At 38.0% G+C, this 19,143-nt stretch overlaps 1 protein-coding gene across 2 annotated transcripts; it reads left to right on the top strand.

The window, feature by feature from the left end:
- Positions 1 to 2,624: 2,624 nt before the first annotated feature.
- Positions 2,625 to 18,542, top strand: LOC6564905 (serine-rich adhesin for platelets). 2 transcript variants are annotated; one of them, XM_032738549.2, is made up of 13 exons: positions 2,625 to 4,257; positions 4,347 to 5,243; positions 5,307 to 5,471; positions 5,544 to 5,585; positions 5,649 to 5,675; positions 9,804 to 10,220; positions 10,277 to 11,694; positions 13,333 to 13,548; positions 13,607 to 14,043; positions 14,116 to 14,525; positions 15,298 to 15,721; positions 15,795 to 15,894; positions 16,501 to 18,542. In XM_032738549.2, exons 1-13 carry the CDS (start codon positions 2,923 to 2,925, stop codon positions 17,729 to 17,731), a joined length of 7,119 nt encoding a protein of 2,372 aa, XP_032594440.1. In that variant the 5' UTR covers positions 2,625 to 2,922; the 3' UTR covers positions 17,732 to 18,542. The 2 variants fall into 2 exon arrangements, with proteins under 2 accessions (XP_032594440.1, XP_032594439.1); XM_032738548.2 differs by having other exon boundaries at positions 2,626 to 4,257; positions 15,789 to 15,894.
- Positions 18,543 to 19,143: the final 601 nt, after the last annotated feature.

Below are 19,143 nucleotides of genomic sequence, written 5' to 3'. Positions count from 1 at the left end.
AGTATATCGTTAGAATCTACTAATTTAACTTTTTTGAATATATTTTGCCTAACCCCCTATCGTATCTGACCTCTAAATTCTCTTAAGCAGTTCTATTATGTAAAGGCAATATAGACTACATATTTTTTAAATTACAAAATAGCTCTATCGTTTTTTCAATATGGAACAGGTGTGGTCCAATACAAAAGTCTGATAATATATACGCTCCAGTCGGGCGTATCTGACTGTGGAATATTGTAATACCATTTGAGCAAAACAAATCATGGGTGGAATTTTGATAAATGTCTACTGAACTTGAGGTGAACTGAGGTTGGCTAGATTCATTCTTGTTATACCCTAACCTTATTAAAAATAATTAAGTTGCCGGCCCCATAAGGTATATTTATTCATGAGTTTCAGTATTTTCTTTATAATCTTAACAAAAATAACCATAAACAGCGACATAAATTTGCGACCTATTTTAAAGATTATTATATTTGATTATATAAATTTGATGCTAACAATAGTTTACCCAACAAGAAGAGGCATTGTCAATAATAATAATTTCGAAAAACACAAGCAAGAATTTCAACTAGAAGGGTTTTAAAAATACATTATTTTTACACACATTATTATTACGGCTTAAAATGTCATTAATTGCTATGTATTATTTGATTTGAGAAGTAGCCCAATGGTCAAATGCACTATCCACCACTCGTCTGGCTATGACAATTGTTCGTTGCTCCAACATCTTTGACCCATCGACAAACCAATCCTGGCGTTGCCTATGTGAACAGTGTTTCACATCTTTGAAAATTCCAATGCCTTCCAAAAGTCGTTACGCTGTGTGATTCACTTATAAAGCTTTAAATACCAATCAATATATATTTTTCAATATTAATTGGCCTATGATATTTGTTTGTGCCCTCATCTACAATTTTATTATATCTTTTGGTCCTGTGATTCACAATTTAAGTGAGTGGAAGGACAATTTGCCTATCAGAGTACATGTTATCACAATGGAACACTAAGTCTGACTGGAGCACTTTTGAATATTCGTGTTGTTCCATATTATAAATTAAGTAAATGTTGTTGTATCTTGAAAATAAAAAAATGTATTTCATAAAGTATATGTAAAATAATTCAAATTGTTTGTCAATTGTGCTAGCAATCAGTAATGTTTAATTATATTTTTAGAAATAACACTGGCATGGATGTCAGCATCTAAGTAAATTTCACCCAGTTGTATCTGAAAAAACTTTATAGATTTTTTGGCTATATTCAGAAATTTATTTTGCAAAATTGTCAGTTGAATCTGCAAACTTATCTCATTCTAATTGTTTCCATTTTTATATTAGTCTACTTTTCTTCATGTTCGATAACGATAAATTTGGAGGAGAAAACTAATCGCTTTTCAATAAACACGAACATCGATGATTTGTATTCACTGTTTTCGTGTTCGACTTTGTAGTCAAAAAGTTGCAGAATAGATAAATGCTCTTTATGCAACATAATAGTTAACATAATAACAATGCATGCAGTTTAAATCGCTGAAGCTTTTATCAGAATTCGTACGTGTATATATTGCCGCGTGAATGAAGTTAGAAATGTATGCAAAAAATGATTTTAAATTTATTACAAATTGTCTGTGATGTGTACTGATGTTTGCGGCGCTGTAGCTGTTGCTGCGTTCACAACACGTAGAAAACGCTACGATGTTGACTACACTAAAAAAAAGTGCAAGCGAGATGGCTATTGCTACTAGAATAATTGTATACAACATCTTACAAATACATACATACAAGGCAAGTAGCGCGCGAGCGCTCTCGTAGCCGACTACAGAGCATAGAGAAAAATTACAGAAAAAAATAATATCAATTCACTTGTGCTTACATAGATGTATGTATATAAGAATACTTAAATACGTAGCGAAGAGCACTTAAATACAGAGCGAGCAGTGAAAATATTTACAATGCATATAATTTAATATTTATATATATATTTAAATATGCATGTGTACAATAAACGTATCTATATAATAGAGTCATCAACATGAAAACATTTTCAGTTTTAAAAAAGTTAATATGCATATGTGTGTGCAAATAAATATGTGTTTTTTGTTTTGTTAAGTACATTAATATGTATGTATGTATTTACTTATCCGTCGGTGTAATGGAAAGTGTGAAAGATGGTGTCGCATGTTGGATAGAGAAAGGCGAATTGAATGCTTATCCTATGTATGTATTTACTCAAAACATACATACAAGGTGGTCATAAAAGTGCTGAAAAAAATATATATACATATATAGTTATATATATATATATATATACATATGTGTATATATATATATATTTACATATATATACATACACTATATGTATATATACATAAATGTTTTTGTATATATTTATGCATTAAATAAAAATAAATAATATGAAATTAAATTTAACGACCGGTCGTTGTGTGAATATTGAAAAATGCAGGGCCGGTTAATGTGTAATTTCGAACTATGCAATAGCTAGGAGCTGCAATTAAATAAATATTGAAACTAAACAAATAATAATAATAAAATACCAGTTACTCGTGCGCTTCATCGATTTTTGTATTTTACTCAAAAAAGAAAAAAACACAAAAAAAAACACCGTCTGGCTGGTATTGAAATAGTTTTTCGATCAAGTGGACTAATATGATTCATCTACCATGTCGACGCTATAATCTAAGTGTATTTTACCAGCAAGGTAAATCATTGATAAAGCAAGATAAACATTGATCTCTTGCTAAGGTCATATAATGGACGCCTTCGTGGATTTCGATGATTACAGCTTCAATTGCAGTCGAAGCAGCAGCAATCGTTTCAGTGAAGTATTATTGATACTGTAGAAGGGCACAGGCACATACAAAAAGAAGAACAGCAGCAACCTAAAGGAAGGTATATTATTGACATGGATACTACAACTATTACGAGCCCAACTGCAACGACCGAGCTGAGTTCACTTGTTGTAGGCTGCAGCGTTGTACAAGACTCACACGCATTTGTGGCGCAACACGATAATATGGCTGCAGCCCGAGCTATTCTTCCGGTATCCGCGGCTGCTGTCAGTGCCAACCAAAATCAAAAACAAGATGAAAGGAATCCACATCATACGGCCTTAGCGTTCACCAGTGGTGGTCCACCAGTAACTTCAGCACTAACGACAACAACGATTGCAGCAAACACAGTGGCCGCGGCCTTGAACCTACCGCCACCAACACCGAATCCGAATTTGAGTGTTGCAGACTCTGTAACAGATGTAGCTTTATCGGACTGTTTGTTGCCAGCACCGCCTTCATTTGCGATTACAGGCATACGGACAACGCCGACACCACCACTTCACAATTCTTCAGACCCAACAGCACCAGCAGCACAAGCGCCAGTTCCATGTGCAAGTGATTTTGATTCGGATACGGAACTGTCCATAGTAGCAGCGGCAGCGGCAGCAACGGCAACAAACGCAGTTGCGTCCACAGTAGATCACTCAACCACATCCCCCGTATCAGTATCAATATCAACGTGTTCCCCAGCTCAGACTGGATTATTAACAATGACTAATGGGCACATCAATAGCAATAGCAACAACACCAGTAGCTCATCACAACTGAGTCTGAACACCAAACAGCAACGCCAGCAAAAACGCCGGCGTGAGCGAGCCCAGCGCCTGCAGGCAGAGCGCGATAGTCGATGCAATTTAAATGCAATGAGTGGCGCGTTGATTGGCGGCGGATCTGTTGTGGGTGTTGGAGTTGGCATTGGTATGGGTGCGTCTACTGGTGGTGGTAGTAGCAGTGGTGGTATCATTGGCTCGGTAACTGCACCAACCACGTTAATGGGTAACAGCAATGTCGTGGGTCCCGGCAATGGGATGTTATATCACTTAAATAGTGCTGGTAGCATGGGAGAGGATAGCAATAATTCCAATGGGAACTTTACAAGCAGTAGCAACGGTAGCAACAACCTGCTGCCACCTACAGATAGTATTGCATCATTGCTATTAAATCCGCCACATTCGCCCGAATGTAATTCTGGTCTTATGGCCACACCTAGTGATAGCGAAGGCGAGTCACTAGATGAAGATCTCCTTTCAACATCATCGTCGTCGACACTGCTACTGCCGCGCGATAAGCCTCCGCCAAGGCCACCACCTCCAGTTCGTCGAAAGTTGCCAAGATCGCCAGTGCTAGAGGAGGAGATTATTGATGGATTTGCCATATTAGAATTCAAAACCTACGAAGATCTTGAGGTGAGTATCAATACATCTGCATAAGTCAAATCCTATTAATGTTGCTTCGTTCATTTATTTATATATATGTATATATCTTCCTCCAACAGTTTGCTATTAAGCTGGGACAAAAACGCAAAGAGAAACGGCTTTCGGCGTTGGAGGAACTGACATGCACCTATAGCATAGAAGAAATGAAAATGCCAAAGATCATTGATACAGGACAACCCCACCCACTGCGTGCCACCAATCTCTCCAATTTGTCCATTGTGAGCAACAACAGCTTAAAAGAAATGAATCATCATCATCGCAACGTCGGCGTTGGCATTGGTGGCACAATTGCAGCTACAACTAACAGCATCAGCACTAACATTAACAACAACAACAACAATAATAATAATACAGCAAACAACAGCAATAGTAGTACAATATATACTGCGCCATTGCCAAGCATATGTAGCGCACCTGATGCGGAAGTAGATGTGACTTGGGTGGGAGATCAATATCGACAGCAGCAGGATCAGCTAAGTGGCAGCGCTAGTAATATTGCCATAAGCATTAACAATGCAAATCAAATTGGTAATAATCAGCATGCGAACCACATAAGCCAACACAAGCAAACTGAATCTACTGTCACCAACGGCAACAGTGCAAGTGTCCTAAAAACCATCAATACTGCCACTGGAAGTTGCTTACTGGAGAATGGCAATGAAAAGCTTGCGACAGATATTACACGGTCAACGTCGCTGTCCATTGCTGCAATCGCGCCACACATGGATAGTGCCAATGGCAATGGAAATGGGAATGGAAATGGCAATGGCAATGGCAATGGCAATGGCAATGGTAATATCGGTGGTAAATCCCAAGACTCAGCAAACAGTGCTAACCCACCAAATTGTGTGGTAGCAGAATATATAAGCCTTAAGGGAACAACATCTTCTGATGCCGCCGCAGTAAACAATCATATTAGCGTTATGATATCATCGTCCTCATGTGCAAAAATCAAAGTGAGTGGTGCACTGAATTAAAAATTGATTATAATATAAATATATTCTCTTGATTATCAACAGAAGCTGAACACTTTAGAAAGCAGCGAAGGCGATATGGTTGCAACAGCATCTGTCGCAGCAGGCCTCACGATGGAAATCCAAGACTTTACAAATGTTTCAGCGAAGGTTGTTGGGGCCAATATTATGCTTAAAAAGGAAAACGATCTTGATGAAAATTTTGATGCTGTAAGTTTGCACATAACTTGTGTAAATCTTTTGTAAAATAACTATAACTATATTTTATTTATTTTTGTATAGATTTCGAATCATTGCAGTAGCAACAACATAGAAACTAATATCGTACGTATTTATTCTTAGCCAACATTGTTAAATATTTTAATATGCATATTGTGTTTATTTCAGTGTGATAAAGTTAAGGGCGAGAATAAGGTGAGTTAGAACGAAAAGAATTTATTATTATACATATTTATATATTCAACGACATCGTATGATATTGCCGTCAGGTACATATAGTCCCAAACTAAAAAAAGATTCAATTTCTGTCAACATGTTTCCAATTCGACAACGATTCTGTTTAATTCTTCTTGGAAAGACGTGATTTTTTATTTTTGTACATAAGAAAGAAGTAAGAAGAAGAAGGTAATGGAAGGTTGAAACACCCATTGCATTACTGATGAGTGAAGGCTAAAGGCTGAAGGGTCAAGAAATCAGTAAATCTAGTTTACGACCAGGGCATAATTAACAATAGAAATCAGAGCCCATTGGCACCTTGCTCTGAAGCAGCTTAATCACTTCCAATATAGTTTGTCTCAGTTTGTAGACAAAATTAATATTGATCAAAGACAAACACAAATTTATTTGGAAATTAAGTTTTTCGACATTTAAATCGTCCGTAAGACAATGATTGTTATATATACATTACATGGTCTGGGTTTTTTCCACCCTTAACCTACAAAACTGGAGTAAAAAGGTATGCTAAATTTGTGCAAATATTTGCAACAGACAAAGAAAAAATCTCAGATCCCTTGAAGTATATATATTATTGATGAGTACGGGTCGTGTCGAACGTATTCATATCAGAATAGCTCTTATCTAGGGACCACGAACGTGGGAGTTCATCGATTAATGGTCTTACGTACTGTTGAAATCCTCGGCCACCATATGAAACAATATTGGATTACCCCGACCATAAAATATTGCTTAATTTGATTGGTAGGCTTCAAACTTTTCGCACCTTCCAGCTGGTTGATTATCTCTGGGACGTCTGCCAAAAGTTCCAACACCCAATCCCAATGTCTGGTAGCGAAAGAATAATGCAATGTGCTTCTATCCTATCTATTAGATATATTTTTTTTTTTAATCTCCACACAAAGCATTTCAGATCAAGTTTATTTTATTTACATTTCGATTTTCGACATCAATAAAAGACATACTTCTAAAGGCAGAGGCTTCTAATATGCATATGATAGTTGGTATTATCGATAAACTGCTCAAATTCCATCAAGATCGGTGCAGAAACAACCAAGAAGTGTATATATCTTTTCTCATATTGATCTCGTTACTATCAGGCGCAAGTATTTTCTCTATGCGTAAATATCCGCGTGCATGTGCGAGAAAGGGATGGCTGATGATGAGTGACGCGACTGTAAATATTTTAATCTACGATTGTGTCTACATATTTATGTATATGTGCGTATGCAAACGTTTGTCGCAACCATTTCCCGACCACAAGAGCAATTTCACACCGACTTACATTTGGGTGTGCAAAATTTGTGAAAAGTGTGTCATTTTCTTTTTAAATTTAACTTTGTCTTTTGTAGCTAACTGAATTATCATCTAGCCATTCAGACCAAAGTCCTGCTAACATATAAATTGAATTATTATTTAAATATTCAAAACCGACTTTTCTTAACAATTTTTACAAGCAAACTTGTTGCTTTGTGTTGTTGTAAGTCTATTTTGCGCTAGACCAATGTAAACACAAAAGTTCTATTTAACCTTTACAATATTCATTTATGCACACGTAAGAGATAAAAAATGCAAAGACAAAGTACTTTGCCTTTGCGCTGGATAACCCACCGCAACCGCTCTAGGGCGGAGTATACTTACAGTCGAAAAAATAGATACTAGTCTTTCTATGCCCTTTGGCAGGCTAGGAAATCGATAAATTCACTAATTTTAAGGTAATTGTTTAAGGCAAATTGTTGTCTACGTCCTGCACAGATTAGCAAATCAATTTCGGCGTTCCGCCCCCGATAATATATATATATATACCAATTTGAAAGCTAGTAACACCCTTTAAAAAGTGAAAACAAATTTTCAGACCACGCCCACCGCCTTGCCGCCAAAAATCTAAAATGCCTAAATATTCCGCAATTTGAGAGCTAAACTTGGAGGGAGGGTGGATTACTAAAAACTCTTATTCTATCAATTGCAATTACATTGGTATCAGATTATTTCGCAGTTCTCACTTGCCTTTTTACGTTGGCAATAAAACTAGAATAATATATTTAACAGCTGGGTACAGGGTATCTCTTAATCGAGTTCACTTAACTACAGTATTCAATTCTATGAAAAATCAATACTCGAATGGATGCTCAAAATAAAAATATATTTGTTAATTGTTGGTAAAAATTCGATAGTGCTTAACTTAACTTAAAAACACATATCTTATGAATACGAGTATAGCGGATTAAAGATAAAGATTAAAGTCTGCAATTGAAGAAATCAATATTGGTTAAAAGAAATCTCGCTTCGGAACTTATATATGATAATAAAAGCCTCTCGATCCGAACCCTTCGGAGAATTGGCGAGTTTTGGGGGAATGTGTTGAGGTCTTTGACGTTTCTCAAAAATAGGGCATAGCTCGGTGCACCACCTCTGAGTGGAGATTATTTCTTATGAGGCTTATGCAGCCAAATAGTAAAAGTAGTTTGATAAATCATCAAATACATATTTCATATTTTGTTTTAATAAATACTATTTACCATTATGACTGCCACTTTTTAAATATATATATTTAAGACTTACATTTTTTTTTAATTTGTTAATCATTTTATAGCTAGCCCGACTTTCAATGTTTACTTATTTTCATTTTTAATTGCTTGTGTTAAAATATAATGTTCATAATTTTAAAAAATATTTGACATCTTTTTTTTTAACTTTTCCCCTGAAATATGTGGGCACTACTATGTAAAAAAATAATAGTGCGAAATACAGCTGCATAGTAAATTAAACGTGATTTTATCCATTTCATCTTAAAATTGTGTTTTTAATCTTGGACATTAATATTACTAGGTAATAAATAGCCTTGTTCTTTTGAAGTCTTGATTTTTTTTTCTTTAGAGATGGCATTGAATTGTACAAAGTTTGTAGATATTTAAAACAAAACTTCCGAGTCTGTAATGGGCAATGGATTGATGTGTTTGATCGAAAAACATCCTAAACTTACTATTTTAATTCTTACGTTCGCAATAGTAAGTGTAACTTTCAGAAGAAAAAAAAATCGCTTATCATGTATGTAAAACATGTGCCAAAATTGGAAAGGCATCAGAAATACGGCACAGGATCTTGAAACGAAATTCCAGTAACTAATCCCAATAAAACAGAGATCGAAAAATATGCCTCGTTTAAAAATGAAAAGCAAAACCAATGTATATTTTTCTTTTCCAAAATTAGAATATCTTAGTGCAATTCGCACGATTTTCATTTTTCCCAATATTAAAGGAAACATTTCCAGACCACCCATAAGGTACACATATGACAGAATCTTCCGGATTGAATCAAATTGCTTTATTATGCTCAAATATATATACTTTTAGTATGCTTGAAATGTAATAGCGAATTGACGAAATCCGACCATTAACAAAATATCAGGACCATATTTATTTACTAGTTATGTTATTAACACATTGTCAACATTTTCATTGTCATAATGAAAATTAGATGTATGTAACCATCGGCGAAGATAAATCAGACATTCTTTCATGTTATATTATTTATGAATATTAACAGATTTTTCACTTCACAACTTTAAGCAAAAACTTTTCGCAGTTTTAATCAATGTAAATTTCTAAAGCCACAATGTTATTTAGTTTTACATGTGTGTTTCAAGGCAAAAAGATGTCAGAAATTGGGGCAGCTGAAGCGTAAGGTATATATATTCTTAATTAGGATCAACAGCCGAGTCGATCTAGCCATGTTGGTCTATCCATCCGTTCGTCTGTCCGTCTATATGGACACGCGGATCTCAGAGACTGTAAGAGCTAGAGACTTCAAATCAAATTCGAAATATAAGTAATTGTTTACCTCAAGCACAACAAGTTTATTTCATTTTATCGATAACTGCCTCTGTTTTAACGGCAGAGCCTGCATGCATTTTGATAAACTGGACAAATTTCATCAAGAGCGGAACATGAAAAAAACGTTGTCCTTTTTTACATCAGGCTAATCCCAAAATGATTTTGTGACTGTTTAGTATTAAAAATATGTTTCACACCAAATGATCAATATTCAGTTTCTAACAAGACGTTTAATACTCCTTTTCAAATTATACAGAATTCGGAAAACTTGATAGCCTTCGTTTTTCCGTCAACGCCAACCCATGTTTCAAGTGATTCATCTAGGCAAATCACAACACGCAATTCCACAGAATATTCACAACCACCGACTAGTCGAATAGAATGTGTGACTGCAAATGTGTGTCAAACCGATATGGCAAGTTCAACGGTACTATCACTGCCTGAGATAGGCCCAAAGTCAAAAATCTTATCTTGCGCTGGATCGAATGGGCCTCTTACAATTGTCAACGAGACAACTTCCGGATCCGTTAGCAATCAAAAAACTATCGGCGTGATTTCAGCTTCACTTTTAACGACGAGTCCTGCAACAGACAATGGGGATAAACAGCCAAATTCTGGAACAGATAACCTATTGCATAATATGCTAACCCATCCAGGAACATCATCTACACAAGTAAGTTTGCTTATCAATCTGAGGTTCTTTGCTTAATTGCCTTAACTGCCTTTCAGGTGACCAGCGTAAGTATTTCTGCTGGTTGCGAGTCATATCTAACATCAGAGGCTGGTCAATGCGGACTGGGAATGACTTCATCTGCAAATGCTCAAGGAATTGTTTTGAGCACCAAAGTTGTAACGTCACAAGAGATGGAAACACCTACGCTTAGGCCCACAAATCCTTTGATATCGGGTACTCCTCTTACACCCACTTCAATATCATCGTTACATGGCGGATCGTTTGGCGAGCGAACGTCCAATGTTTTGCTTGCAGCCAACTTAAAGACAAATGAGAATGCAATACCAAGCATTGAAGGTGGAACAATAACTGTTCCCGTCGATTCACAAAAGGCCATAACCTGCTCAGTACCTACAGTTGCCAATGGATTCCTGACTGGTTACTCATCTGTCAGTTGTGTAACTTCAACGGTTGGAAGTGGCCTATCGCGTATCTCTCCACATTCAGGAAATAAGGTGCTGCCTCTTCCAATGACATTGCCACCAAATACGGCAGTTAGTTCCGTTGCAGTTGCTGCCTCCGGTATTGCAAAAGCGTCTTTTAGTTCAGGAAGTATACCAGTTGGGGCTGGCGGTTCCTCATTGGTATTTCATGGTGTACCACCACCGATGCTGGGTGCTGGACTACCTATGCTAATTCAGGCGACGCCATACCGAACACCCTATCCCAATTATTCATTATATACACCTTATAATAGTATAGCACATGGACAATACCTGCAAACAGTTCTGCCAATTGGTACTCCAAATACGTCGCCTTCCCCTCAGCGCTCGGATGCTCGAAGCAGTCGCGAGTCACCGGCAACATCGTCTTTAAAAACTGCAGTTACAAGCGCATCTACATCGCATCAGCACAGCGTCAGTAGTATCACAGGAATGCGACCTATTACGCCACTAGGTTACGTAATCGGGAACAGTAATACGACGCAAGCAGTAGGGACGCTGGTCACAACAACGACAACAACAGTACCTCTTATAAATTGTACGCAATCGCATCACTTACCAGCCAACAGTGCAGGTGCATTTGGTGTCTCAACCACGGGGCCAGCTTTCACAACAGCACTATTGTCAACACCTGCCGTAACTTCCGTTGCTGCTAATGCTGTTTCACAATTGCAACCACCTGCACCAATACAAATGCTCCCACAATCCGGGTATTCAACCCACATTCCTCAATTGCTAAACTCATATCCACAATTCGCACCATTGGCGCCGACACAACAACAGTCGCTATCACGTTGCGGAACCTCTTCAGCTTTGGGAAACAGCAACACCTCAGTCCTTACTGTACAAAGTTTAACGACAGCGATGCCATCGCCGTCAGTAAATGCATCTATAGCATCGTCATCTGTGATTCAAAAAATACTTTCACCCAAAAGTGGGAGCCCTAGCAGAGACCGGGACGCAAATTACAGGTATATATATATATAATAATTGTGCAAATATATTTAAAACATATAAAATAAGATCAAGACCAAATGTACTTGTTTTGCATGAAATACAAACCCAAATTAATTAAACTGTTTTGACACATAACAACAGATTGTTAGGGAAGAGAAAAATCCCAATTACGAATATGGACGGTCCTTGCTCACTGTAATTTCAATGTGCACAAATATACAAGTCGCCCACTAATATATAATTGTTGTGCTTATTATCCGATCGATATACAAATTACATTTAACGGTTTTCACGCTTATTCCTTGTACTTATTTAATGAATTAAAGCTGCACAGTATGGGTTCATATTTACGTATCACATGCATTAGAGTGAATAAACAAATTAGCTCTCTCACTCTTCATCTTTACTGCTGCCCATTTTTACAAGCGACTTCAGTTGGTCAAGGTTTCAAATATCATACGCAGATCAAGGTTATTTTGTATTTTTTGTATTTGCGATACATTTTCAGCGACTAACTTAACTATTTGATTGCTTTAGTCGCTGTTGCAATTAGCTTTGGACATGTTGGTCAGCAACCCAAACATCTTGAATCATCTTAATTGAATTGATTAGCAGTTATTATTTATCTAAAGGAAGTACATTTACGACATTCAATCTTGGTTTGAAATCGTCAAAGTGCTTTGCTTATGAGCATATGACGTGAATATGTCCTTATCGACCCTCGTCGACCCGCACAAATGGTGGGAATATATATAGATATATAAAATAATAATTACGTATTTTGTAATTTGGAAGTTACAGTTCACAGACTTAGGTAGATTACTAGGAACGTTCTCCTAACCTTGCTAATGCCGACCCCAAACATCGGGAAAGCTTTTATTACCCATAATTGTATAGCTAGAGATACCAGACTTAATAGGTATACTTCCTCGTAAGATTGATTAGAAAATTTCTTGGCCTTGCCTTCTCAACCCCCCAAAAAAACCGGGTTTTTAAGGTATAAATATATATATTGCTGATCAGCATCGCAAACCGATTCGATATAGCTTCATCCGTCATTGTATCATATAGTTTTATAGTATAGCCGGTTGAAAGATTTCATTTATGGAATAGATGAAGATAAATATACATGTCCCTCTTCCTGATACAATAAAAAAAAAAGTAAAAAAATGTAAAGTTTTGAATCAGCCGATGGACTACGCTCTATAAGGGCGTATGTAATCTTCGGCGACCCTGAGATAACCGTTCTTTCTTATTGTTAAATTTTCTTGTGTTTACTTATATACATGAAAATCCCACAGCAATATGAATAATATAATATATATATATGTGTATAAAAGCAAGAGCTAGGAGCCAATCATTCAGGCTGCTGATGAACTATGCACGAATCCCTTTTTGGAGTTCCACAAACGACAGCGTCATTAACTGCCAGAAAAAGATTGATTGATTCATGGATGCGTTAAGAAGCAATTAATGGTTTTTGAAAAACAATTGGCGATTGCTGATTTAATAGGTATCAGTAAAATGCGCAATCCCGGAGCCACTGTCATATTTCGGCACTTCATAGTTGGCTATATATCATATAAGTTTATGATTTGCTTAGTTTACGATTGGAAGGGTGTGCTACATATCTGCTTTGTTTATATTCGCAGCATTACGGCGGTTCGTCAAAGTAATATCGGGCCGGTGTCAGGCGGACCACCTGGCATCACATTAAGTCCGTCATTTTGCGGTTTAGTGCCAAGCACCCCATATAGTGCCGTTTCTGCTTCCTCATCAACCACGTTGTCATCGGCGACACATTCAGCTCTTGCAGTTGCTGGACCCAGTATAGCATCGTATTCCCAAAAAACAGGACTCTGGTTAAAGTATGATATTTCGAATGCCATTTATCGGAGAATGAACATTGTGTTTTATTACTTGCAGCCCATCCATGACGGGTACATCGTCCGTTCCAATTATGTCGAGTGGCAATGCTCGACCCACACCCTCACCACTGAACTCTGGCGCCACAGGAACACCAACACGGGTTGCTGGAAATGCAATTTCACCTCACGCTGCTGGCAGTGGACATGTTCCCGTCACTAACTTTCAGCACACGTTCTTTGCCACACCTCTTGCACCAGCACATTCATCTTCAGCAACGCCCATTTCTATCGCAGCTATTAGCAGCACCTCATTATCTCATTTGCCTATGGTGTCCCACACAACGACCGTTATTGCGACGATGACAACAGCGACAACGACTACATCATCAATCAGTACAGTGGGCAATACACAATCCTCTGTAGCAACGGTGTCTACTGCAGTTACACCCACACCTCATCCATTTTCTGCAGAATCTCTCTTTCAGCCAAGCAAAAGTACGAACAAATTCAACCTGTTGCTGCACATTGAAAAACATATTTAATTATTGTATGCCTTTTGCTTTTTAGATGATCAGGCAGACTTATTGCGACGCGAGCTCGATAGTCGCTTTTTGGATCGCTCTGGTTTGACCCAGCCAGCCCCATCGCCCTCGTCAACATTTATGCGACAAGAGTTACACCATCATCAACATCAGCATACTCACCTGCATCAGCATCCACAACTGTTGTCGACAGCACCAATGTCGGGCGCAGCCACTGTACTACCGCCTACGCCGCCAAGTTCAGCACAGATTTTTCCACCACCACTATTTAAAGACATTCCCAAAATTACCGCCGTTGACCCGCAGTTTTATCGTGCAGGCATCGGCCTCCCTCCTGGGTATTCGGGATATAGTCCAGCAGGGCTCTTGCATGCTGGTTTGGGTGGGCCTACTCCATTTATGCCACCAAACCACTTGACTTCATTCGCACCAAAGGTAAGAACAAACCTCTGAAGTTCCTAACAAAAACCAAAAAAAAACCCTCTGCTTTTCCGTAACAAATTAGTGATAAAACAATGGACCAATGAAAACGATTGGTTTTTATGTTTCAATAGCTTTTTTTGGTGCAAAAGACTGACTCAATCGATTTGCAAGAAACCTTCAAACCATTTTAAACCCATTTTTATATTTCAATCGCTTTTTAGGAGCACTGGAAAATTAAGCTCGCTGTACCCTAAACTATTAAAAAATGGTTTTAAAAAAAATATAATGTATGTGCACAGTAGTCTGTAACAGACGAAAGGAAGCATATCCGAACCCTTATAGTATATACACATGATAAGCATCAAAATCATCGTGAATTTGCTATAGAATCCTTAATGATTTTAAAACTACAACAATATGCTGTACTACTTTATCAGGTGGTGATTAATGAACTCAATAACAGTAGGGTGGACTTCCCCATACTGAACTCTTATATAATTAAGTTCTCCCTGCCATAATGCGATTTGAAGAATACAGCTTTATAGATTTTCACACACTAAGCAGCATTTTGGCATTCTGGTAATGAAGCTTTTATGTAATAAAGCGAACAGCGATGTTCACCTTTAGATATTTTTTCGGTAAATATGATGTTTGTTTAACCTTTCGGACCACGGTTCATTGCCGATCTCTAAGTTTATCTTGCCTTCGTAGAACTTGGTTGATTACGTACAAAAATGAATGTGACTTACAAACACCCTTCCCTTTTTTCTTTTTCGTTAATCAGAAAACTGGACGTTGGAATGCTATGCATGTGCGCATTGCGTGGGAAATTTACTATCACCAAAATAAACAAAATTCTGAAAAACAAGTTGTTGGCTCTAGTCTAAGCAGCACCGGTGGCAATGTCAATCCGGGGACCACTGTTGTATCTGGCAACGCAGTTAGCATAAGCAATGTAGTCGGCGGAGGCATTGGCATACCTACAAACAACATCGCTGCTTCAGCGGCAAGTAGCACTGTTGTGGCGGCAAGTGGATCTGCAACAGCACTTGGTATGAAGCCTTCTCCGGCGTTGACATTAAGCTCAACATCACCACACATAATGCATCGGTCAGGTGAACTGACGCCAGGTACGACGTACGCCAGATCGCCATTTGAAGCTTCGCCATTAGCATCTAGTTTTATTGGGGCACCACCTAGTCATATCGGTAAGTTTCACATTCAAAAACCAGCCGGTCATCAACCCATTTATTTGCTGTCATTGTAATTGGACAGGCACAGCGGTTTCCCCATTTGGGCGGTACGTTGGATCATTTGGATTTGCTGGTCTGACGCATTTTGGACGTGATATGTCATTAGGTGGACATTTGGATGCATGGAGGTAAGTAAATCTGCATACCTACCTGGTACACATTGCCAATAATTGCAATAAATATGTTTATACACTGAAAGCGTTAAAAATATGTCAAAAGGGAAAAATGGTTTTATGCAAATGCATGTAAGAGGCAGACGGAAGCATCTCCCATCCCATCAGGATCAGCTGACGAGTCGATATTGCATTGCATTGTCTGTCTGTTCGTCCGACCTTATATATCAACAAGTGGATCTCAGAGGCTATAAGAGTAAGAAACTGCCACGAGTAGATCATGGCTAGATCGACTCGGCTGCTGATCCTGATCAAAACTATATATACCTTTAGGTGGCCGTAGATTAACCTATTTTAATGGGTCTTAATGGTTAATTGTATGTAACAGGCAGAAGAAGGCATTTCCGATTCAGTCCGTGCGTACGTCTATTCGTACGTCCGTTTGTCCGTCTAGTATTTTTTTTATACCACTTCATTTCTTAATTTCGAGAATCGATTGGTTCTGTACGTTGCAGTGTATTTATTCAAGATCATTCTCGATTAGTGCTTCAACAATTTGTGTCTGATTGAAATTTCATAACTATGCCATTTGCATTAATTTCATAAATTATTATTTTGCAGAACTAGTTCTATGGCACGCTCTATGCCATATCATCCTGTTTCTGCCGGCGGTCCAAGTGGTTGGCCCATCAAGACCGATCCCGCGCTTGAGAATGCACGTCGAGAGGCAGAGGAGCGGGAACGAGATCGTGAATTACGAGAACGTGAACAGAGGGAACGCGACCGGCAGAGACGAGAACGCGAAGAGCGCGAACGCAAAGAAAAAGAAGAGAAATTAAAACGCGAGCAGCAGGAGCGTGAAAGAGAACGAGAACGTGAACGAGAGCGAAAGGAACGCGAGCGACGCGAAATAGAGCGACGTGAAATGGAACGTGAACGCATGCTGCAGCAACAACGGATCAATGAAAGCAATAAGCAGGCAGCAGCCGTAGCATCCTCAGCTACACAACGGGATCGCTCACCTCATCGTAGCATCAGCGAACATAACCCAGAGATACGCATCAAAGAAGAGCATCCCCGCACAAAAGAGGAGCAAGATGTGATGCTCATGCGTGCATCGACGGCAGCTGGAGTTGGGGATCCACGATATCATCCCTCTTCATTAGTAGCTGTTCAGGCGAATGTAGCCGTTGCTGCACATCATCATGCTAATTTCATGGTGACAGGACGACACGGCTTACCGCCACCAGCATCACATCTTTCCCGCAACATGATGCCACCAACAATGGGTGTCAGTGGCCCACTAACACATTTTGCTCCACCAGGCCCTCCAGCGTGGGGTATTGATCCGTATCGTGATCCATATGTACCCATGTTGCGTTATAACCCCATAATGGAGGCTGCCATACGGCATGAAGCCGAAGAGCGGCAAAAAGCCTTAAACATGTATGCGGCGCAATCAGCGGCTCATCTGAGAGGTAAGGAACCAAGTCCCATACCGCCACCGTCGGTTGGCCCTTTGGGTCCACCTCCCACACATCTCCGAATGCAGCCACCACCAGTTGTAGGCGTAATTGCACAATCAAATGCACCACCGTCTTCACAAACCTCTCAAACACAATTGGCTTCAATCGGAATTGTGAAGGGACCGGCGCCGCCTACGATGAACATGGCAGTACAGCACATGATGACAGGAGATCCCCTGTGTCATCCGGTAACATCCAAAAAAGAACCTGAGCACACCATGGGCATAGTGGCAAATGCGTCTGGTATAGGTGCTAGCCATACCACCACTGTGCCTGGAAACGTCATAGGTATACCACCAGCGCCGCCAGTAACGCTAAGTCGATGATAATTTACTAGAAAACTATAAATAGTTGTTTTAAATTATAGAAATTTTTAAAATTTCAATTACTTCATCCCAATTTTATGTACTTTACTCTTTTGCCCTACCTCTATTCATCACAACCTTAGCCCGAAAACAAACCAAGTTAGTAAGCGCAACGCTTATGTAATATACAAAATATAAGTAAATATTTATTATTTTAATTTTATTGTGACAGGATAAAATGTCATAGTTAAAAAAGGTGGGGTAACATTTTTACCTAATCAATAAAAAAGTGCGAAATTGTTGGAAGGTAGACTTCCAATGCGCATTTGTTTTTTTTTTTTTTTTTTGCGAGCCAAACCCTTTTTGTAACAAGTTTGCTTCCCATTTACGTCTACCCGCAGAATCAGACGCCACATGAAACATACTCGTAAATTCATAAATAAGATTTTAATCTTATAAAATCACCGAATACCTATTAGTTTAAATTAGATATTTAAGTTTGCAAATACAAGTATAAACTTAAAAGCATTTGTATTATTTGTATAATGTGAAATTTAAATTGACACACAATTAATTCGAGGACATAATTATACTCAGATGTACATACATACACATGCAGACATACATACAATATACGTATATATAATTAGAAATAAACAAAAAGCTATTAAATCATAATTACAATTGTTGTATGCTATCATTCAGCAACTTGTGGAATCATACCATACCATTCCAGTCGTGCATTATATGTGTTTCAGATGTAATTTCATTTATGGCGATAATGTATATAGTTTTGAAGAAAATGATAATAGAAACATTGCTAATAACTGAAAAAATGTATTTTTATTTTTTCCAAAGCCGCTCAAAGCCTGTTTAGGGTTTTTATTTTTGCTTCCACGAAATAACTCTATTCTCCTTATTTTATTTTATAATACTGATCTCTAAGGCAGAGGACCTCATTTGTATTATGCAATGTCCGTCTGATTATATGTGTACTTACGAACTATATTTTTTTTTTAGCTATAGACTAGACCATAGACCTGATATTTTAAATATACATACACAAACAAATACTTACGATTTTTTTACCAAGCTAAAATAAAAATAAACGATATTTTTCATCTGTAAAGTCAATGGATCTTCAAAGATCCAAAAAACAAATTCAAGGCCACGCCATAACACGTACAAGTCATTAAAGCGATAGATTAAATATAACATTTTTTAACTGTTGTCCTGAAAAGAAGGATTTTTCCCACAAGTTTTCATCAGTTTTCACTCTGGTTGTTAAAAGATGATTTGTAAACAAAACGGGCTTATTTTTGAAATGGTTTCCCAGTTAGGCTAACTATCGGCATGGGCAGGATTTTTGGATTTTTGGTCGAGAATTGGAATATCACAGAACAATTATTAAACAAAGCAAGAGTAGAGAATAC

The sequence above is a fragment of the Drosophila grimshawi genome, unplaced genomic scaffold (assembly GCF_018153295.1).
Source record: "Drosophila grimshawi isolate 15287-2541.00 unplaced genomic scaffold, ASM1815329v1 contig_848, whole genome shotgun sequence".
In the NCBI taxonomy this organism is placed as follows: Eukaryota; Metazoa; Arthropoda; class Insecta; order Diptera; family Drosophilidae; genus Drosophila; species Drosophila grimshawi.
The sequence above is the reverse complement of the archived record's forward strand: the minus strand, read 5'-3'. Positions and strand labels throughout refer to the sequence as shown.